Source organism: Mobula birostris, chromosome 4, assembly GCF_030028105.1.
Source record: "Mobula birostris isolate sMobBir1 chromosome 4, sMobBir1.hap1, whole genome shotgun sequence".
Taxonomy (NCBI): Eukaryota; Metazoa; Chordata; class Chondrichthyes; order Myliobatiformes; family Myliobatidae; genus Mobula; species Mobula birostris.
Window position 1 is genome coordinate 188,027,188 of NC_092373.1, and position 22,862 is coordinate 188,050,049.

General features: G+C 41.3%; 1 protein-coding gene across 1 annotated transcript in view; it reads left to right on the top strand.

Moving 5' to 3' along the window:
• ctnna2 (catenin (cadherin-associated protein), alpha 2) overlaps nt 1-22,862 on the top strand; it is a 1,304,830-nt gene that overhangs the window by 1,086,105 nt on the left and 195,863 nt on the right. Inside the window, exon 14 of the mRNA XM_072254800.1 lies at nt 5,223-5,336. Coding sequence (XP_072110901.1) covers nt 5,223-5,336 — 114 coding nt within the window. The remainder of the gene's footprint in view (nt 1-5,222; nt 5,337-22,862) is intronic.

The following is a 22,862-nucleotide window of genomic DNA, read 5'->3' on the forward strand; positions in this document are numbered from 1 at the left end:
ATTTCATTAGCTCAACCCTGCATAAGTAAGATACAAAATAAAGTTGTTTCTTTGGGAGTGTTGGATTATTAAAGGTTTGGTGGTTATTTTTATTCTAATATACATATTTATTGTTTTCCATTCACTGTTCCTTAAGTAAACACGGTACCATGCTAATATCTAACCAAAGAATGACGGATGATCTATTGTCTTATTAATGGGTAGACAAGGAGTGTTGAAAAATGGGAGGCAAAAAGGAGAAGGGTGGATTTTTTAAACTTTATGGCTAAACTTCCAATTCTTCTATATCCATATTTATCCCTAGAGAATGGTAGTAGGCTTTCTTATTGATCCATTGAACCATAGACCAACAGGCAGGTGTGTTTAAGGATATCTTCAATCTCTCATTGCTGTAGTCGGAGGTTCCCACCAGCTTCAAGAGGGTGCAATGTTCAAGAAGGGCAGAGTGAGCTGCTTAACAACCATCGCCCAATGGCACTCACATTTATTTGATGAACGAGGTGGTCTGAGAACTTGGTCATGGCTGGAATCAACTCCCGCCTAGGCAAGAACCTGGACCTGCTGCAATTTGCCTATTGCCACAATAGGCCTTCAGTGAGTGCAAACTCATTGGCTCTCCAGTTGGCATTGGATCACCTGGACAACAGTAATACATAAATCATACTCCTGTTTATTGACTACAGCTCAGATTTCAACAGGATCATTCCACTGGTTCTAATCAACAAGTTCCAAACTCTGAGTCTTTGCACCTCCCTCTGCAATAGGATTCTTGACTTCCTCACCAGAAGACCACACTTTGTATGGATCAGAAATAACATCTCCTGACTGGCACACCTCAATGATGTGTACTCAGCCCACTGCTTCACACCACTGATTGTGTGGCTAGGCACAGCTCAAACACCATCTGTAGATTTGCCGACAACACATCTATTGTTGGCAGATTTCAGATGGTGACAAGGAAGCCTACAGGAGCGAGATAGATCAGCAGGTTGAGTGGTGTCGCACTCAACATCAATCAGACCAAGGAATTGATTATGGACTTCATGAAGGGAGTATCAGTTCAGTGGTGTGTGCCCAGCCCACTGCTCTAGTTCTTTTATTCCCATGACTGTGTAGCTATGTGTAGCTCAAATGCCATCTATAAATTTGCTGATGATACAACCATTGTTGATAGACTGTCAGATAGAGATGAGAGGGTGTACAGGAGCAAAATATACCAGCTAGTTAAGTGGTGTCATAGCAGCAATCTTGCACTCAAAGTCAGTAAGATGAAAGAGTTGATTGTAGAATTCAAGAAGGGTAAGCCAGGGAACACAAACCAATCCTCAGAGAAGGATCAGAAGTGGAGAGAGTGAGCAATTTCAAGTTTGTGGGTGTCAAACTCTCTGAGGTTCTAACCTGGTCCCAACATATCGCTGCAGTTATAAAGAAGGCATAACAGCAGCTATATCTTATTAGGAGTTTGAAGAGATTTGCTTTGTCACCTAAAACACTCAAAAACTTATATAGATGTAACTTGGAGAACATTCTGACAGGCTGCATCACTGTCTGGTATTTGGGGGGGGGGGGGCTACTGCATAGGAATGAAAGAAGCCACAGAAAGTTGTGAAATTAGTCAGCTCCATCTTGGGTACTAGCCTCCATAATGTCCAAGACGTCTTCAACGAGTGGTGCCTTAGAAAGTTGGCGATCATTATTAAGGACCCCCATCACCCAGGACATGCCCTGCTCTCATTGTTACCAACAGGAAGGAGGTACAGAAGCTTGAGGGAACACACTCAGTGATTCAGGAACTGTTTCTTCCCCTCTGCCATAAAATTCCTAAATGGACATTGAACCCATGAACACTACCTCACTTTATATATAATTTCTATGTAAGGAAGCCTACTGTTGCTTTTCAGGGATAATCTAACTATTTAATATACATACATATATATTTATTGTAATTGATTTACTTATTTATTTTTTCTCTCTATATTATCATATATTGCATTGTACTACTGCTGCTAAGTTAATAAATTTCATGACACATGTTGGTGATTATAAACCTGATCCTAATTCTGATTCTTTTATTAAAGCTGATTCAGATTCTGGTTCGGATTCTGATTACTAACAACTAACAGTTAGGCAAGAAAGGTTGAGTCATAGAGTCATAGAACTATACAACATGAAAACAAGCCTTATGCCTAACTTATCCCCAACAATAACGGCGCCTTTCTGAGCTAATCCCATTTCCCTGTACTTAGTCTATATCTCTCTAAAGCTATCCTGTCTATCTGCCTCCCTGCTGAGATTCTTCTCCTGGACCTCTTCCCATCCGTATGGAAGCCATGTTATCACAAAAGGAACCTATTAGCTCATTCTGTAATTACAATCACAAAATTCAAAGCAATGCAAAATAACATTAATGAGACTAATTCAAACTAAGTTGCATTGATCATTGTTATTATCTCAGAATTATAATATTGTTTAATTGTGAACTGAAGGAGGGAGAAGGGTGGCAAATAGGTTAGGGTTGTCTTTGATAACTTCCCTTGTTAAGATGGAACAATACCCTTTTTCATTGAGGATAAGCAGAAAGATCTGGGTCATTTTGAAGAATAAGTTAATAATATAAATGAAATAATCAAAAAATGGAGCTAAGAGGCTGTAGATGCTGGAATCTGGAGCAAAATTCAATCAGCAGGAGGAAGTCAATGGATGACCAGTCCTGATACAGGGTTTCGATTAGAAATATTGATCATTCCTCTACCTCCACAGATGCTACCTGACACACTCTATTACACCAGGACCTTCTTTTTTGAAAAGTATAAATCATTGGTGGGGTGGGGTCAGGTGCTGATATGGTTCTGCAGGTAGCTGTTCAACTTGGAACCAGATTCGCCTCTTTAAAAATTGACAGTGAAGCATGACTCGCAAATACATCCAGGAACTAGTGGGAATATAGAGGAATGGGAAGCTTTTAAAAACCAACAGAAGGCAACTACAAAAGTCAGAAAGAGAGAAGAGATTAAATATGAAGGGAAGCTAGCCAATAATATAAAAGAGGTTACAAAAGTTTTTTTTAGATATATAAAGAATAAAAAAAAGAGTGAATATCAGACCACTGGAAAATGACAGCAGAGAAGTAGTAATGGGGGACAAAGAAATGGCAGACAAACTTAATAAGTATTTTGTATCAGTCTTCACTGTGGCAAACACAAGCGGGGTGCTATTACTAAGGAGAAGGTGGTTGGGAAGCTGATAGGTCAGAATGACTACACACCAGGGTCCTGAAAGAGGGGACTGAAGAGATTGTGGAGGCATTAGTAATGATCTTTCAAGAATCACAAGATTCTGGAATAGTTCCGGAGGACTGTAAAATTGTAATTGTCACTCCACTCTTTAAGAAAGGAGTGGGACAGAAGAAAGAAAATTAGGCCAGTCGGCTGGACTTCAGTGGTTGGAAAGATGGTATATGTATTATTAAGGAAGTGGTTTCAGGGCTTGTAGGTACATGACAAAAATAGGCCAAAGTCAGCACGATTTTCTAAAGGGGAAATTTTGCCTGACAAATCTGTTGGAATTCGTTGAGCAAATAACAGGCAGGGTAGACAAAGAAGAGTCAGTGAATGTTCCTTACTTGGCCATACATGAGGCATTACAGAAAAGATACTAGAATGGACAGAGCACTGGCAAAGAGTGGGAATAAAGGGAGCCCTTTCTAATTGGCTTCCAATGACTAGTGGTATTCTTGGGTTAGTGTTTCATTTCACATTATATGTCAATTATTTGGATGAAAGAATTGATGATTTTGTGGCGATACAAAGACGATACAAAGATGGGTGAGGGACAAGTAGTGTTAAGAAAGCAGGGTGTCAGCAGTAGGACATAGACTGAGAGAGAAGTGGCAGATGGAAATGAGCATAGGGAAGTGCACGATCATGCACATTGGTAGAAGGAATAAAGGCACGGACTATTTTCTAAATGGGGCGAAAACTCAAAAATCAGAGATGCAAAGGGATCTTGTGTGGGATTTCTCAAAGGTTAACTTGCAAATTGAGTCAGTGGTAAGGAAGGCAAATGCAACGTTTTGACGGGACTAGAATAAAACGCAACAATGTAATGCTGAGGCTTTTTTAGGCATTGGTCAGACTGTACTTGGACTATTATGAGCAGTTTTGGGCCCCTGATCTAAAAAAGGATGTGCTGGGTTTGGAGAGGGTCCAGCAGAGGTTCTCGAGAATGTTCCCAGGAATGAAAGGGTTAATGTATGAGGAGGATTTGTTGGTTCTAGGCTTGTACCTGCTGGAGTTTAGAAGAATGACAGGCTCTCATTGAAACCTATCGAATATTGAAAGGCATAGATAGAGTGGAAGTGGAGAGGATGTTTCCTCTAGTGTGGGAATCTAGGACCAGAGGGTACAGCCTCAGAATAGAGAAACATCTCTTTAGAACAAAGTTGAGGAGGAGCTTCTTTAGCCAGAATGTGGTGAATCTGAAGAATTCATTGCCACAGACATCCGTGCAGGCTAAGTCACTGGATATATTGAAGGCAGAGGTTGATAGGTTCCTGATTGATCAGGGTCTCAAACGTTATGGGGAGAAGACAGGAGAATGGATTGAGAGGGATAATAAATCAGCCATGATGGAATGGTGGAACAGACTCAATGGGCTGAATGGCCTCATTCTACTCCTCTGCTAAATAACATGCCAGCCTTCAGAAAAGCTAACAGTATGAGCAAATGTGTGGCTCCTTCACACTTTTTTTCAATATTTTTCCGATGATTCTGTTAGAATTGCCACAGAAAAAATGATTCCACTGAAATAAATGAGACCACTTTTCTTGGAGACGTCCAGATTCTGCAATTAAATGACCTCCAGCAGCAAGACTCATTAGATGAAGCAGAATTAGAAAGCAGTATGTCAGGCACTCATCGCCCCTGGAGGAGATGGATTTACAGTGCAATTCTACATGGGATTTTTATTGAAATTGGACTTGTTATTAATTAGAGCTCACTCAGAAATGTTCCAGTACAAAAGCTTGTCTAACAACACTGGGATTAGCACTGGTCTCAGTTCTACTTAAGAAAAATGACGACCCTGTGCAATTTTATAGCTGCAGTTCCGATCAGTGGTTTAATGTTGTAGAATCTGAGGGCACATGTGCACTTAACAAAGAGGTTGGCAGTGCAAAAATGAGAGTAACCACCATGAATTCTTTATCTTTTGTTTCTATTCAGACTCCAGAAGAGCTGGAGGATGACTCGGACTTCGAGCAAGAAGACTATGATGTGCGCAGCCGGACAAGTGTTCAGACCGAGGATGACCAGCTTATTGCGGGGCAAAGCGCAAGGGTGAGTGTCAGAGCTGGTTTGCTTTTACATTTTGTCCTCGTCAAGTTGAATAAATGAAGATTTAAAAAATTCTAAATATTCTAGAAGTTTTAAATATTCTGGGAAACAGACTCAAAATGCTGGAGAAACTCTGCAAGCCAGGCAGCACCTATGGAAAAGAGTAAACAGTCGGTGTTTCAGGCCGAGATGCTGCCTGGCCTGCTGAGCTCCTCCACCTTTTTGTGTGTGTAGCTTTGGATTTCCAGCATCTGCAGATTTTCTCATGTTCGTTAAATGCTGGTGTCTTTCTCACAGAAATGACCATCTTTGAAGAAATAGATATCAATATTCATTAAGTAAGTCTTTAACTGCCTTGTTAAATAGCAGACTGATATATATTACAGATCAGCTCAAGTCAGTAAATGTGGGCTAATATTGCTGGTTGCAGACCACTCCATGAGAAGGCAAAACAGACCTGTAACCAGATCCTTTAATGTAGAGATGAAGTTCTGTTCAATAGTATTCTGTTTATGCCTAGGATTTGGATCTTGATTTCATGCTTTTACTCACTTCCTGATTAAATTGCAATGAAAATTAAACTTCTGTAATTTCAGGTATATTGTCTGCATTTTTCCTTTCAGGTGATCCCTGTATTTGTCAAATACATTGGCACAGAGGAAAACTAAGTCACATGTAGTATTTTATCTAAATCTTATTGCCCCACAATATTCAGTGATCAAAAATAAAAATTGACATTTGTTATTCTTTCACCTTTTGTGTTAAGTATGTCACCAGTCCTTCACTGTTGATAACACAATGTCCTGGAACTTCCTGCCTGACAACACTATGGGAGTGCTTTTAACTGCAAGACTGTAACATCTCACCACCACTTTACCAATTAAAGATTGGATAACGTGTGTTGGCTTTGTAAAATATCCTTTGAATGACTGATTAAGTCCATCTAAAATGCTAAATATATTCATGAATGTAGCCAGATCTCCTTGAACTGAAGAAAATAGTTTTTCAGTCAAATGGATTTCCTCTGCTTTTCACTGAAAAAAATACAGATGAATAGAGTTACCACAGTTAATATGTGATGCACCTTTAAGGGAATAACATGAACAGATAATGTACCAGCTGTCAATAGGAATGAGCCCCAACATGCAAATGCTTACAGAGTAACTTCATTGTCACATGTACTTCAAAACATTGAAACATACAGTGAAATGTGTCGTTTTTGTGTCACTGACAAACACAATCCAAGAATTATGCTGGGGGTAACCCACAAGAGTTGCCATGCGTCGAGCGATAATGTAGCATGTCCACAATTTATTAACCTTAAACCGGACGTCTTTGGAATGTGGGAGAAAACCAGAGTACCTGGAGGAAACCCATGCAGTCATGGGGAGAATGTACAAACTCTATACAGCCAAAGCTGAGAATCAAATGCCAAACAATGATTGCTGGTGCTGTAAAGAGATTGCACTAATCTTTAAACTACTATGATGCCCTTACTGTATCCTAGATTCCTGGAACTAAGAATATTCACCATGTCCAGTTTGAGTAAGCAAGGGATAATCCCTGTACTGTTATGCTGTTCCTCCAGGCAAGGGGAGACCAGCCATTCTACAGTAATCAAAACCAGAATCTGGAGAAGCCACAAGCCAATTGTAAATACCTCTCAGAATGGCATCACCATTAGCCAGCACATCACCTTCCTCAGAACATCATTCAGATTCTTAAATATAAAACATGTTGGAACATAACCAGGTAATATCTACTGAAAGAGAAATGAAGTTAAATTTTCATTTCAGCTCAAATGGGAAGCCATAGATAGAACACATTAATCTTGTTGCTGTCACCATGGATACTGCCTGGTCTGCTGAGTATTTTCCAGCACATTCTCTACTTATTTCGAATTTACAACATCCATATAATTCACCTTTATATTTCATTTCTATTTTGTTTTCCTTTCTTTTCTCCTTTACCAGTGACTGTGCATTAAGTCCATATCCCCCACTATCTCTATGAAATTGCCTCATATATTTCAACACTGATGTTCAGAATGATTTCTGTGGATGTCAGGTCTTCAGTGTGCCTCAGGCAGAATTAATGACAGTAACCTTTCAAACATTTGTTGACGCATTTATTCAGACAAAGGAAATTTTACTCATTTGAATCAAAGAAATAAATCTCTTTGCATCACAGGGGACGTGTTAGTCCAACAAAAATCAATGATATTTCTCATTGATTCCTGACTGCTGTACCTGATATCAGACAGACATTTCAATAATATGGCAGATGGATGGAATTTGAACTGTATTGATAATTTTAGCTTGATGGCAGATTTCAAAGAAGTACTTACTTTGTGTATTCAAGTGAATTTCCAATTAAAACTGACACAAGACAGACCTAGATACTGGAGATCTGGATCAACAAACATATAAAATGCTGGAAGAATTCAGCAAGTCGGGCAACCTTTTTTGGAGGGAAATGTATAGTTGATTTTTTTGGGTTGAGACCCTGCATTGCCCTTCAATGTATATGTATTGTTTCAATTAAAACTGAATAGTTGCATTAACGTAAGGTCACATCTTTATTGCATTAAGTCCTTAAAGCAAGAATCTGTCAGTGCTGGAAATGTAGAATAAAAGGAAAAAATGCTGGAAATATTCTGCAGTTTAGGTATCATCTGTGGAGTAGAGTTCACAATTCACCTTGGTGGTGAAAGATCAATAACCAGAAATCCTAACTATTTTAAACTATTCTGACTATCTACCCCAATTATGCCTCTCATAATTTTATAAACCTCTTTTAGGAGTCCCCTCAGACTCTGACAGTCCAGAGAAAACAATCTAAATTTATCCAAGTGTGTCCAAGTTTATCTGACCTTTTCATATAACTAATACTCTCCAATTCAAGGGTCGTCCTGGTGGACCATATCTTCAGCTACTGCAAAGCCTGATATCTTCCTGTAATGCAGCAACCAGAACTGCACACTTGTCAACCTGTGTTGACTCTTACAGAGGGCTATGGACTTGCACCCCAAGATCCCTCTGTACACCAGTTTTTCTAAGGTTTTTCCCATTTACTCTGTTTTGCTTTACATTTGACCACTCAAGTGCAACAACTCACATTCGTCTGAATTATATTCCATCTGCCACTCTTCCATCCGTGCCTCCAGTTGATCTGTATCCTGGTGTATCCTTTGACAAACATGCTCACACTCCACAACTCCACCAATTCACTGTCCACCTATGATGCTATGAGAAAGTTGCTGTCGCATAATTAAGAATGAGAAAAAGCTGCAGAAAGCTGCAAACTCAGCCAGCTCCATCATGGGCACTAGACTCCCCAGCACTGAGGAATCTTTAAAAGGCGATGCCTCAAAAAGGTGGCATCGATCATTAAGGACCCCGATCACCCAGGACATGTCTTCTTCTCATCGCTACCATCAGGGAGAAGATACAGGAGCCTGAAGCCACACACTCAGCGTTTTAGGAACATCTTCTTCTCCTCCGCTATCTGATTTCTGAACGGACCATGAATCCATGTCCTCGACCTCATAATTATATTTATTTTATTTATTTGGTGATACAGTGCAGAGCAGACCCTTCCAGCCCTTTGAGCCATTCTGTCCCAGCAACCCTCGACATTATTGCTTAACCCTAACCTAATTAAAGGACAACTTACAATGATAATTAACCTACCTGGTATGTCTGTGGATTGTGGGGGGAAGCACAAGCACCCGGGGAAAACCCATGCATTCCACAGGGAGGACGTACAGGACTCCTTACAGATGGTACTGGAATTGAACTGTGAACTCTGATGCCCCGAGCTATAATTGTGTCACGCTGACTGCTATGCTACCTGGATACCTACAGTATATACATAGCCATTTCACAAAACATTTCACACCATGTACCAGTGATATTAAAGCTGATTCCGATTCTGATTCTGAACAAGTATTTTATGTTAGAGACATAGAAACATAAAAAACCTACAGCACAATACGGGCCCTTCAGCCCACAAAGCTGTGCTGAACACTTCCTTACCTTAGAAATTACCTATTTTTCTAAGCTCCATGTATCTGTCCAGGAGTCTCTTAAAAGACCCTATCGTACCCGCATCCACCACCGTCACTGGCACACACTCACCACTCTCTGCGTAAAAAAATTACACCTGACATCTCCTCTGTACCTACTTCCAAGCACCTTAAAACTGTGCCGTCTTATGCTAGCCACTTCAGCCCTGGGAAAAAGCCTCTGACTATCCACACGATCAATGCCTGTCATCACCTTATACACCTCTATCAGGTCGCCTCTCATCCTCTGTCGCTCCAAGGGAAAAAGGCCAAGTTCACTCAACCCATTCTCATAAGGCATGCTCCCCAATCCAGGCAACATCCTTGTAAATCTCCTGGGCACCCTTTCTATGGTTTCCACATCCTTCCTGTAGTGAGGCGACTAGAACTGAGCACAGTACTCCAAGTGGGGTCTGACCAGGGTTCTATATAGCTGCAACATTACCTATTGGTTCCTGAACTCAGTCCCACGACTGATGAAGGCCAATACACCTTATGCTTTCTTAACCACAGAGTCAACCTGCACAGCAGCTTTGAGTGTCCTATGAACTCAGACCCCAAGGTCCCTCTGATCCTCCACACTGCCAAGAGTCTTACCATTAATACTATATTGTGCCATCATATTTGACCTACCAAAATGAACCATCTCACACTTACTTGGAATGAACTCCATCAACCACTTCTCAGCTCAGTTTTGCATCCTGTCAATGTCCCACTGTAACCTCTGGCAGCCCTCCACACTATCCACAACACCCCCAACCTTTGTGTCATCAGCAAATTTAATAACCCATCCCTCCACTTCCTCATCCAGATCATTTATAAAAATCACAAAGAGTAGGGGTCCCAGAACAGATCTCTGAGGCACACCGCTGGTCACCGACTTCTATGCAGAATATGACCCGTCTACAACTATTCTTTGCCTTCTGTGGGCAAGCCAGTTCTGGATCCACAAAGCAATGTCCTCTTGGATCCCATGCCTCCTTACTTTCTCAATAAGCCTTGCATGGGGTACGTTATCAAATGCTGTGCTGAAATCCATATACAATATATCTACTGCTCTACCTCCATCAATGTGTTTAGTCACATCCTCAAAAATTGAATCAGGCTCGTAAGGCATGACCTGCTTTTGAGCAAGCAATGCTGAGTATTCCTAGTCATATTATGCCTCTCCAAATGTTCATAAATCCTGCCTCTCAGGATCTTCTCCATCAACTTACCAACCACTGAAGTAAGATTCACTGGTCTATAATTTCCTGGGTTATCTCTGCTGCCTTTCTTGAGAAATGAAACAACATCTGCAACCCTCCAATCCTCCGGAACCTCTCCCGTCCCCATTGATGATGCAAAGATCATTGCCAAAGGCTCAGCAAACTCCTCCCTCTCTTCACACAATAGCCAAGGGTACATCTTGTCCGGTCCCAGTGACTTATCCAACCTGATGCTTTCCAAAAGCTCCAGCACATCCTCTTTCTTAATATCTACAAGCTCAAGCTTTACAGTCTGCTGTAAGTCTTCTCTACAATCGCCAAGATCCTTTTCCATAGTGAATACTGAAGCGAAGTATTCATTAAGTAGCTCTGCTATCTCCTCCGGCTCCATACACATTTTTCCACTGTCACACTTGATTGGTCCTATTCTCTCATGTCTTATCCTCTTGCTCTTCACATACTAGTAGCATGCCTTGGGGTTTTCCTTAATCCTGCTGCCAAGGCCTTCTCATGACCCTTTCTGGCCCTCCTAATTCCTTTCTTAAGCTCCTTCCTGCTAGCCTTATGATCTTCTAGATCTCTATCATTACCTAGTTTTTTGAACCTTTCGTAAGCTCTTCTTTTCTTCTTGACTAGAATTACAACAGCTTTTGTACACCATGGGTCCTGAACCCTACCATCCGTTCTCTGTCTCACTGGAATGTACCTATGCAGAACTCCACGCAAATATCCCCTGAACATTTGTCACATTTCTTCCGTATATTTCCCAGAGAACATTTGTTTCCAATTTATGCTTCCAAGTTCCTGCCTGATAGCCTGATATTTACCCTTACTCAAATTAAACGCTTTCCTAACTTGTCTGTTTCTATCCCTCTCCAATACTATGGTAAAGGACATAGAATTGTAATCACTATCTCCAGAATACTCTCCCACTGAGAGACCTGACACCTGACCAGGTTCATTTCCCAATACCAGATCAAGTACAGCCTCTCCTCTTGTAGGTTTATCTACATATTGTGTTAAGAAATCTTCCTGAACACACCTAACAAACTCCATCCCATCTCAACTCCTCACTCTAGGGAGATGCCAATCAATATTTGGGAAATTAAAACCTCCCACAGTGACAACTCTGTTATTATTACACCTTTCCATAATCTGTCTCCCTATCTGCTCGTCAATGTCCCTGCTACTATTGGGTGGTCTATAAAAAACAGCCAGTAGAGTTATTGACCCTTTCCTGTTTCTAACTGCCACCCACAGAGAGTCCGCAGACAAGCCCTCCATGACTTCCTCCTTTTCTGCAGCCGTGACACTATCTCTGATCAACAGTGCCATGCCCCCACCTCTTTTGCCTCCCTCCCTGTCCTTTCTGAAACATCTAAAGCCTGGCACTCAAAGTAACCATTCCTATCCCTGAGATTGAGATTATACAAGGAGTATGCGCACTTTAAAGAGTAGTTAAGACAGATATATGAAAAGTGTATCAAGCATTTGATGCACCCAGACATACAAAGCGATACACGAAGATGACAAGGCAGCACAGTAGCATAGTGATTAGCATAACGCTTTAAACCTCCCATGATTGGAGTTCGATTCCTGCCACTGTCTGTAAGGAGTTTGTATGTTCTCCCATGAACGCGTGAGTTTCCCTGGGTGCTCCGGTTTCTTCCTACATGCCAGCAAACTGTATTGATTAGGGTTAGTAAATTGAGGGCATGCTATGTTGGCACCTGAAGTGTGCCAACGCTTGCAGATAGCCCCCAGCACGTACAAGGGATAATTGATATGTTCGTGGCCTAAGGTAGAAGGAGGTGAGTATTAACTTCAAACTTTCTGCATAATCACTCAAAGAGTTGAAATGCATGTGCATGTAACGAGAGCTGTTTAACTCATCTCCGTCTACCTTAGGCCACAAACTTATCAATCACCCTGCTATGGGCACTTTCTGGAGGTCCAAGATCCGTATGCTCCATGACCGCTGGACTAAGTGTGTAAATGTAGGAGGGGACTATGTGCTAGGTTTTCTAAAATTGACTCCGTCTACTTTAGGCCATGAACTTATCAATCACCCCTCGTATTTGACTGAGTTGGTCATTAATGCAAACTCTGTATGTTTTGATGTTTCGATGTACATGTGACAAAGCTAATTTTTAAAGAAAGTTTGATCACTCTCTTTGATTAATGGATTTGAACAAATGCACTCCATCCAGCCAAATAGTTCAAAAATTAGGTGGATGAGCGAGCTTTCCAAGGTGGTGTGACACAGCACCTTGAGAAAAGTGCAGTGTGGCGGTTCTCTTTCAACTCTTTTAATCCAATAAGCTGCATGAGCAGAGCTGGTTCTGCATAATCGCAGCAATGATCTGATAGTCAGAGAATGTTTGAGAGGCAATGATGGTAAAATAATTAGCTTCAGCATAAGATCAGAGATAGTAAAATCAAAGACATGTCAATAACCAGAGGGCATAGATTTAAGGCTGCTGGCGAAAGAACAAGAGGTGAGAAGAGGAAATAAAAATTCTTCATTTTCATGCAAGACCGTTTGGCAGCACCAATTGATATGGTGGCAGAAATAGGTGCAGTGAAGGATGTCAGAGGTGAAATGAATAGGTACTTTAATGGGCTAAAATAAAAGCAGAGATATTAGTTGAACTTCAAAAGAACTGCAGGTGTACTATAGACCAAGCATTCAACTCTTGTGATGGACTACTTCTTCATTCCATGTTAGGCTGAAAACGTATAACATGGTTATACATAGAAAATGACTTGGTCAAGATTCAATAGAAGGAAAAGCTGACAAACAGACTTTTGATGAGCAGCAAGAGATTGTTAGTGAGAAAAAGTATGGAATAAAATAACAAATGTATTCTAGAAGAGCATTGATTTAATTTCCCAGGCTATAATGGAAAGAGAGAGAACTGAACTTTGCTAAATATTAATCTAAAAGAAATGGAGCAAGCACATTTTTGGAAATTATTCAGCATAGATTTTTCAAAACACTACCTTCATATTTTCAGAACGCACAGACTGAGTGCTTTGCTCCTATCTATTCCATTTCAGGGGCACATCTACTGACAATGTTCTCTCAGCAATTTAGATGTCTGGATAATTCAAATCAAATTAAATCAAGTTTAATTGTCATTCAAACCATACATGGATACAGCCAAACAAGACAATCTTTCTCTGGGGCCAAGGTGCAAAAACATACACAAACATTCAAAATACTGAGAAAGAAAAAAAATTGTCATGTAAGAAAAAACAGTTTTTAGTCAGAGACCTTGAGGGACAAGTCCTACAAATTGATGGTTCCTGGCAATCCAGCCTGTCATTCCACTGATCAAACACCTGAGGGCAGCGACAACAGGAGAGGCCACCCCTCCAACCGAGCATTCTACACTGGCCTCTGGCATCTCCTCATCTGGGCTGCAGCAGCATGCATGTCCGCAGCTTGGGGCCTACTTCGCGCCACAACCAAGGCTACGCTGCTGCCTCTCCGTCTATCTCCCCACCAAAAGTGGGAAACAGGCCTAAAGCAATCAATGTCCAACATGGTTTTGCGATTGCAAGAGAAATGTCCAAGACAGTCACTCACAGTTTCACTGCACGCCGCCTTCGCATACCAACTCCGGTGCCTTCGAGTGGCAGGCAGCAGCATGGTTTGCATCCTGGTCAGCAACGCTGAACCCAATCCGGCTCCTCCGGTGGCCCGACCAGCCCGCACTCTCCTCCGGCAGCCTGATGGGCCTGCACTCTTGTCTGGCACAGTGCATTGGTGGCAGCAGCTGGCAAACAATGTTCTACATCAAGACAGGCATTTCAAAAGTCAGACCATTAGAATTAATATTACAAAATTTAATCAACAGTAAGTAAGCAAACAGCAGGATAATGAGATCCAACTTGTTAGCAGTTGTTATCAATACACTGTGCATTAACTCTGCAAAATAATCCATACCTTTAAATTAGACTGGAAAAATTTAATCAATCTCATAGAGTTCGAAACAGCACAGAAATAGGCCTCCAGCCCACTTGGCCAATGCAGGCTATCAAACACCCACTTAAGTTACTCCTTCTTTTTAACAAACTCAACTTTATTGATAATAAAACATATTTACAAGAATAAAATGTGAATATATTCATAGTCAATGCTTTCCTACTGTTTTATTACATTTCTACACATCAACAGCACTGCTACCACTCATGTGGCACTCTGGGGTCTTCCTCAGTCAACCCAGCCCCCCCCCACCCCCCAGTAGCAATAGAAACCTACACTGTGGTCCTTCTCCATCAAGCCCTTGCGGTGGCTGCACGTACTCTGAGCTTAGAATGTGCCAGTCTGCAGCATTTCCCTCTGGACATCTCAATGTGCTGACAGACCGTGAAGTTTTGGGCAGACCAAAGGACATCTTTCACTGAGTTCATGGTCTTCCAGCAGCACCTGATGTCCATTTCTCTGTGAGTCCCTGGGAACAGCCTGTAGATCATAGATTCCTCTTATCACACATCTGCTTTGGTTGAACTGCAACAAAAGCCCTTGCATCTTTCTCCAGAACCCCTTCATAAGCATATAGTCCGTAATTCTCCCCACATTGACATCCTCTACCTCCAGACACTCTGGCACCCTATAATCGTCCTTGATTACGCTCTACGTCAAGCTACGAAAGATCATGACAAGCCTGGTTTTACCATAAAACCAGGACGAACTAAAAGGGTCAGACCAGTTATGCTCACAGATCTCAATTTTACAGATGACATAGTCCTGCTGTCTGACCAGATGGAGGAAGCACAGCAGCTACTGACAAAAGTGGAAATTGAGTGCAATAAAGTTGGACTTCACCTAAACGCTAAAAAGACAGAGTACATGGAGTTTAACTGCGACGAAGGTACTCTCAAGACCGTAGAGAATGATACCATTAATCAAGTCTTTGACTGCAAGTACCTTGGGTCAAGAATGATGAGTTCGGAGAAGGACATAAAGATACGGAAGGCGCTGGCGTGGAGGGCTATGAACGACATGAAGGAAATATGGAAGTCGAACCTGACCAGAGGGCTTAAAAAGAGGATCTACATAGCAGTCATAGAGTCCATTCTCACATACGGATGCGAGACGTGGACACTCACCAAGGCTATTCAAAAGTCTCTAGATGGTTGCTATACATGAATGCTCTGGATGGCTCTTGACGTGAGTTGGCAACAGCACATGACGAATGTCGAGCTCTATGACAACATACCGATGCTCACCACTAAAATCGAGGCAAGAAGACTGCAACTAGCGGGGCACTGTCTACGCCACCCTGAGCTACCTGCCAGCCTAGTCATCATATGGGAGCCCAAGCACGGGAGGGTGAACCCTGGGCGTCCTCCCAAGACTATAGTCAACACGCTCCTAGAAGACAGCGGCGCGACTAATGTAGATGAACTGAACACACTGATGAGGGAGAGGGAAAAGTGGAGAGTCCGTCATTGTGCCCGACGCCAGCCCCCTAGGCCTGGGTTGACGTAGTAGTAGTACCTCCAGATTACGCATTCATGGTAACTTCCAGTTGCCAGTTAATATACCAACACACATACCTTTGGGATGTGGGAGAATTCTGGGACTGTGAGGCACTAGCTCTATTTGATAAATTGGGATCCACATCACCGAGGACCTCACGTGGTCTGTACGCACCAGTTGTGTGGTGAAACAGGCACGACAGTGCCTCTTTCACCTCAGACATTTGAGGAAGTTTGGTATTGGCCCCCTAAACATAAGAACATTCTATAGGGGCACAATTGAGAGCATCCTGACTGGCTGCATCTCTGCCTGGTATAGAAGTATAGGAACTGTACCTCCCTTAATCGCAGGACTCTGCAGAGAGTGGTGCGGACAGCCCAGCACATCTGTAGTTGTGAACTTCCCATTATTCAGGACATTTACAAAGACAGGTGTGAGAGAAGGTCCTGAAGGATCATTGGGGACCCGAGTCACACCAATTAAAATCTATTCCGGCTGCTGCTATCCAGGAAACGGTACTGAAGCATAAAAGCCAGGACCAACAGGCTCCGGGATAGCTTCTTCCACCAGGCTATCAGACTGATTAACTCACGCTGATTTGAGTGTTACATCGACTGTAGTATTTATTATAAATTACTATGATTGCACATTTAGATGGAGACATAGCGTGAAGATTTTTATTCCTCATGTACAGTATATGAAGGATGTAGGAAATAAAGTCAATTCAATTCAGTTACTGTGCCAAACACCAATCCATGAGTAGTTATTGGAAATTCACTTGATTTCAAAACTCTTTAAACTCAAACTGGATATAGTTAAAATTTCTGTCCCCCCCCACTCCCCCGATAAACTCAAGTTATGCAAATGTGAAAGTCTTTGAGAACAACCAGCAAAGAGGCTCGACCAGTTTTAAAGCCCCTGAACATCTGCCTCTGCCTTTATCAATGTATCCTTGAAATTAACATTTAATAAGGGGCTAATTCAAATCCATTAGATTACTGGGATATAGTGCAGCGGGCAGGGACTGATAGAAGGTGACCCCGAACAGCTGCATGAACTGTTAAAAATATTTATTTGACATGGCTTACATAACACCTTTGTACTTAAAGCTTTCAGTGAAAAGAAAACTAAATACTTATTACTATATAGTTCTTCCATGACTTTCAGTATTTCAAAATGCTTTATAGCAAATGGAATACTTTCACGTGTAACTTGTGTTGCAATTTGGGAAAAGTAGTATGAAGTTAGCTGAGCAATCTGTCAAAAGGAACTGGCCTGATAATATCATTGTAGTGAAGTTAATTGAAGGATAAACGTTAGCCATGATATCAGGCCAGAATAATGCATCTGAGGCTTAGGCCATTCAGCCCATTCTTCAATTACCAAATAAAGCCACTGTCCTGTCCCTTACCCTAAAAATTCTTTATTCATTCCTACAATGGGGTTAGTCATTTGAAATTGAAACGTGAAAATTTGTTTTAGCAGAGGGTGGTGAATCTCCGGAATTTTCTGCCCAGTCAGGAAGTAGAACCTGAATCATAGGAAGTATCAGAGGTATTTAATGTGGAGGTAGATAAATCATAGAATCAGAAATCTGCAGCACATTACAGGCCCTTCACCTACAATGTTTTGCCAACCATGTAACCTAATTTAGAAACTGCCCAGGATTACACTACTGCATAGCCCTCTATTTTTCTAAGCTCCATGTATCTATCTAAGAGTTTCTTAAAAGACCCTATTGTATCCACCTTTACCACCTTCACTGGCAGTGCATTCCACACACTCACCACTCTCTGTGTAAAAAACTTACCTCCGACATCCCCCTTGTACTGACTTCCAAGCACCTTAAAGCTATGCCCTCTTACGTTAGCCATTTCACCCCTCTAAAGCTCTGGCTACCCACACGACCAATGCCTCGCATCATCTTATATGTCATCTTATAATACGTGATGGATCGAGAAATCAAGGGGTGTGGAGAAATAGCACAGATGAAGAGTTGAGGCCAATAAAAACCAGAAATGATCATGTTAAAGTGTAAGAAAGGTTTCAAGGGTCTGATGGCCTACTCCTGCTCCTATTTTCTTGTGGTCCTGTGTAAGCAGAGTGGAAGTAAAACTTTGCTCTTGGGTGGGTAGTGGTGTATCACAAGGATCTGTGCTCGGTTGTTCATACATCACATTAATAATTCATCAAGTTGTACAGCACTGAAACAGACCCTTCTGCCCACCGCACTTGTGCCAGCCATTATGCAAATCTATACTAATCCCACTTGCCTGGACCGATTCCATTTCCCATTGTCTTGGCCATTCATGTATTGGTTGAGATGCCCTGTGAATGTTGCTCCTATTCCTATCTCCACCACGTCCTCTGGCAACTTACTGCAATTCAGCAAAATTTCTGAATTTGTGGATGGCATGAAGCTGGGATAAAAGCTGATACTAAGGTCTGCAACAAGATACAAGAGCATAGAAATAAATCTAGTACGAGCAAATAATGGACAGACAGCTTTCAGTGTAGGTCAGTGAAGATGGGAAAAATAGGAAGGTACAATTCTTGGTGGAAAGGGGACGAGATATACCTATACAAGTCATTAAAAATTACACCATAGGTTAGCAAGGCTATAAATAAAGCAAGCTAAGTACTTTATTTCCAGAGAAATAGAATGGAAATGTGGGGAAATTATCATAAACTATATTGAATCTTGGTTAAGTCATAATGTGGCCACCATTGATAGAAAAGAGATGAGGAGGCAATGGAAAGCATGCAAGAACGATAACAAGGGTAAACCAGGGAATGATGAGCAGACACTTTTAAAAATAGATAATGAGAAGTGATGAAGTGGAGGTCCTCAAAGTGATCAAAAATTCAGTGAAGTAGATACATAGATTATATTCCAACTTGTAGCTAACAGGAAAATTGTAGGCTTGTAATAAGGTCAGTCAACAAGAAATACAATCAAGAATTATGAAAAAAATGGTGTTTTCATTATTTATTTGTTTATTTATTGTGATACAGTACGGAATAGGCCCTTCTGGCCCTTCGAGCTGTGCCACCAAGCAACCCAACTTTAACACTCGCCTAATCACGGGACAATTTACAGTGACCAAATAATCTGTCGTTGGACTGTGGGGGAAACCTGGAGCATCTGGAGAAAACCCATACGGTCACATGGAGGGTTTGCAAACACCTTACAGACAGTGGCAGGAATGGAATGTCACTGGGAACGTAAAGCATTGTGCTAACCACTGCACTACCATGCCATAGCACTCTGTGACTAGAATGTGGAAAATACTACACAGGAATGCTGAAATAAGTGGTATAGGTATATCTGAGCAGTGTAGATGAGCCGATGGTAACACTGATAGAGTTAATTAAGGAAAGATAAGCAATGAACATAAATAGAATATAAACCTTGTCATGGAATGGTTGGGCTGAATGGCCTATATTTCTGAGCAACAGTGTTCCCTCTAAGCTGCATGGGTAACTGAGCTGCTCCTGCACACATAGCCTTTGTTACCACACAGCTAGAATTTTCTTTTATATAATGTTAAAATAAAGTGCCATGCAGTTTCCAGGCCCTGTAAAAATTTTGTGCTCACAGCATTGATTGATCCGCTCTGCTGTAAAAAATTAGAGGGAGTTCTGTTGTGGTGTATATCTTATCCAATCCCAAGCAAAGCTGGGACCATCTCTGAGATAGCAAGGTCTGTAAAATTTCCTCACACTCCCTTCCTTGTTAAGTTCTGCTCTGGATATGAATGTGAAGTTTCTGTCCACACTTAAACAAGACCAGAAGATATAGGAGCAGAATTAGGCCATTTGGCCCATCAGGTCTGCTCCACTATTTGATCATGGCTGATCCAATTTTCCTCTTGGCCCCAATGTCCTGCCTTCTCCCCGTATTCCTTCATACCCTGACCAATCACGGATTTATCAACCTCTGCCTTAAGTAATCATAAAGACTTGGCCTCCACAGCTATCTGTAGCAAAGAATGCCACCCGTTCATCACTGTCTGACTAAAGAAATTCCTCCTCATTCTAAACAGCTATGCTGATTTTCATTTCTTAGCTAATACAAATGGCATTGTTGATGAACTGTCTACCTTTGAGAGCAGGAGAGTCTTCTTTAATATTCCACCTTAAAACAGCAAACCCTTCAGGACAGCATGCACTGAGAATGTGACTGAGATACTATGACAGGCATAGTCAGGGTGAATAGTCTCAGAGTGGAAATCTCAACCACTGGAGGTCATAGGTTTAAGGTGAGAGGGGAAAGTTTCAGCATGTGCAAGTTATTTCACACAGAGGGTGGTAGGTGCTTAGTATACACAGACAGGAGCAGTGATAGAAGCAGACATGATAATGGGGCTTAAGAAATATTTAGACAGGAACATGAAATTTGATTAGTATGCCATAGAAACAGGCCTTTCAGCCCACAATGTCTCTGCCAAACACAATGCCAAATTAAATTCTCTTCTGCTTTCACACAATCCATATCCTCCACTCCCTGCATATCTCCAGCCTCTTGGCCACAATTGCATCTGCTTCCATCACTACCCTGACAGCCTGTTTCAGACACCAATGACAGACTACATAAAATTCTCCATTAAACTTGCCCTCTCGCACCTGAAATGCATGCCCTCTAGTATCTGACATTTCTCCCTGAGGAAAAAGACACAGTGGCCACCATATCTGTGCCTCCCATAATTCTCTAAACTTCTATGAGGTCTCATTTCAGCTTCTGAGGCTCCAGAGAAAATAACCAGTTTGTTCAATTTCTTCTTTAGTTTGCGCTCTGTATTCTGGTAAACCTCTGCTGTGCTCCCATTTCAGCTTTTACTGCTTTCCAAAAATAGGGCAAGCAGATTTGCTTATCATAATCCAAGTGCAGCCCAATCAAAGATTAACATGCAGGGAATGGAGGGATACAGATCACGTTCATGGCATCAAGTACCTGTCCCTGTGCTGCCTTCTCCTGTGTTCTATTATGATCAATCTTCTATCTGGATAATGTGATTCTGACATAGTGGAAAATTCTCAGCATCACTTGCCACAAATAGGCAGCTGTACAAGATGGGAATGGAACAAGCAATGGGGACTATAGGTAATAGTAAAAGATAAATATTAAGCAAAATGAGTTTTGAGCAGACCAATACAATTGGACAAGGAATAGCTGTTATTAAAACCACATTTAATGAATCAAATAGCCAGCACATATATACATATGATTGATTCTCACTTTTTGGTGGAGTACTTATTCAATAGGTTTACCCTGCCTTTGTGTTATATTTGCATATGAGAAGTTTTGTCCAAAATAAACTATCAGTATGATCAACAAAAAAAAATCATAAAATCAGCTGTTCACGGAAGACAGAGAAAATAATAAAAGTGAAGTCAGAAGTAAGAGACATGTCTCATTTAATTTAATGCAGTAATCCCAGCTCCACGGCAGGAGTCTGAATATTTGGTACATTTTGTTATGCTAAGTATACACAGCAAGAATAATTCAGTGAAAATCAGCAGTGATGAATGTTGTCTCAGAGACTGAGCAAGTATAAATTATACACTGTACATACAATATTCAACTACAATCTGAATTTGTAAAGTGCTCTGAAAGCAAGAAGTGTTTCTTTATTCATTCCGGCATGTGGGTGTTGCTGAACAGACTAAGTGACCCTGAGTTGCTGGATGGTGAACCACCTTTTTGTAATGCTGGAGTCCTCTTGAAGGTTGTTAGCAAGTGAGTTCCAGTAGTTAGATTCAGTGGCAATGAAGGTTAGTAAGATAGTTCCAAGACAGGAAGTGTGTGGCTTAGAGGAACTTGTTAGTGGAGTTACTCTCTTCACTTGCTGGTCTTGTCCATCAGATGGTAAAACATTAGACAAGAATGTTGGTAGAATAAACTACAGATGTTAGAAACTGGATCGACACTCAAAATGCTGGAGGATCGTAATAGGGCAGGTGGCATTTATGGAGGGAAATGGATAGTTGACATTTCAGAGCATTGAGTCCTGGCGAAGGGTCTCGACCTGGAACATCAACTGTCCATTTCCCTCCTTAGGTGCTGCCTGACTTGCTGAGTGTCTCCAGCGCTTTATGTGTTACTTCACAAGGATGTTACCTGGTTTGGAGCGATTGAATGGGCTGGGGCTGCTTTCCCTCTGGTAAAGGAAGCTGAAGTGTGGGCTTATAGAAGTATATGAGATTGATAGGGGAGATAATCAATATCTTTTGCCTATGGTAAACATGTTTAAACCTAGAGAGCATAGGTTTAAAATAGGGGAAGGAGGTTTAAGGGGTACATTTTTCACACAGTGAGTAACTGGGATCTGGAAGAGATGGTGGAGGTAGGAACAACAATTACATTCAAGAGGCATTTAGATGATGTAAAGGGATTTGGAAGTTTGGAAGTGGAATTTGAATATATAGTCATGAGTGATCAGCATAACCACAGTGAGCCAAAAGGCCTTTTTCTATGCTGCCTAATTCTGCCTGAATGTGTCTAGGTTTTGCTATATGTAGGCATAGAATAGTTCATTTTTGTGAAAGGAATTAAGTATCACATGCAGTCATAGTAAATGTTCCTTATCTCAAACCTTATAGTGAAAGGAAGCTTATTAATAAAGTGGATGAAAATAGGACACTGCTCTGAAGAGCTCATTCAGTGCTGTTCTTTGACTGAGATGACAAGCATATGACAAACTTCTGCAAAGTTTGACTCTATCCAGGGTATTTACCCTTTGATTTCCAATGAACAGATTTAC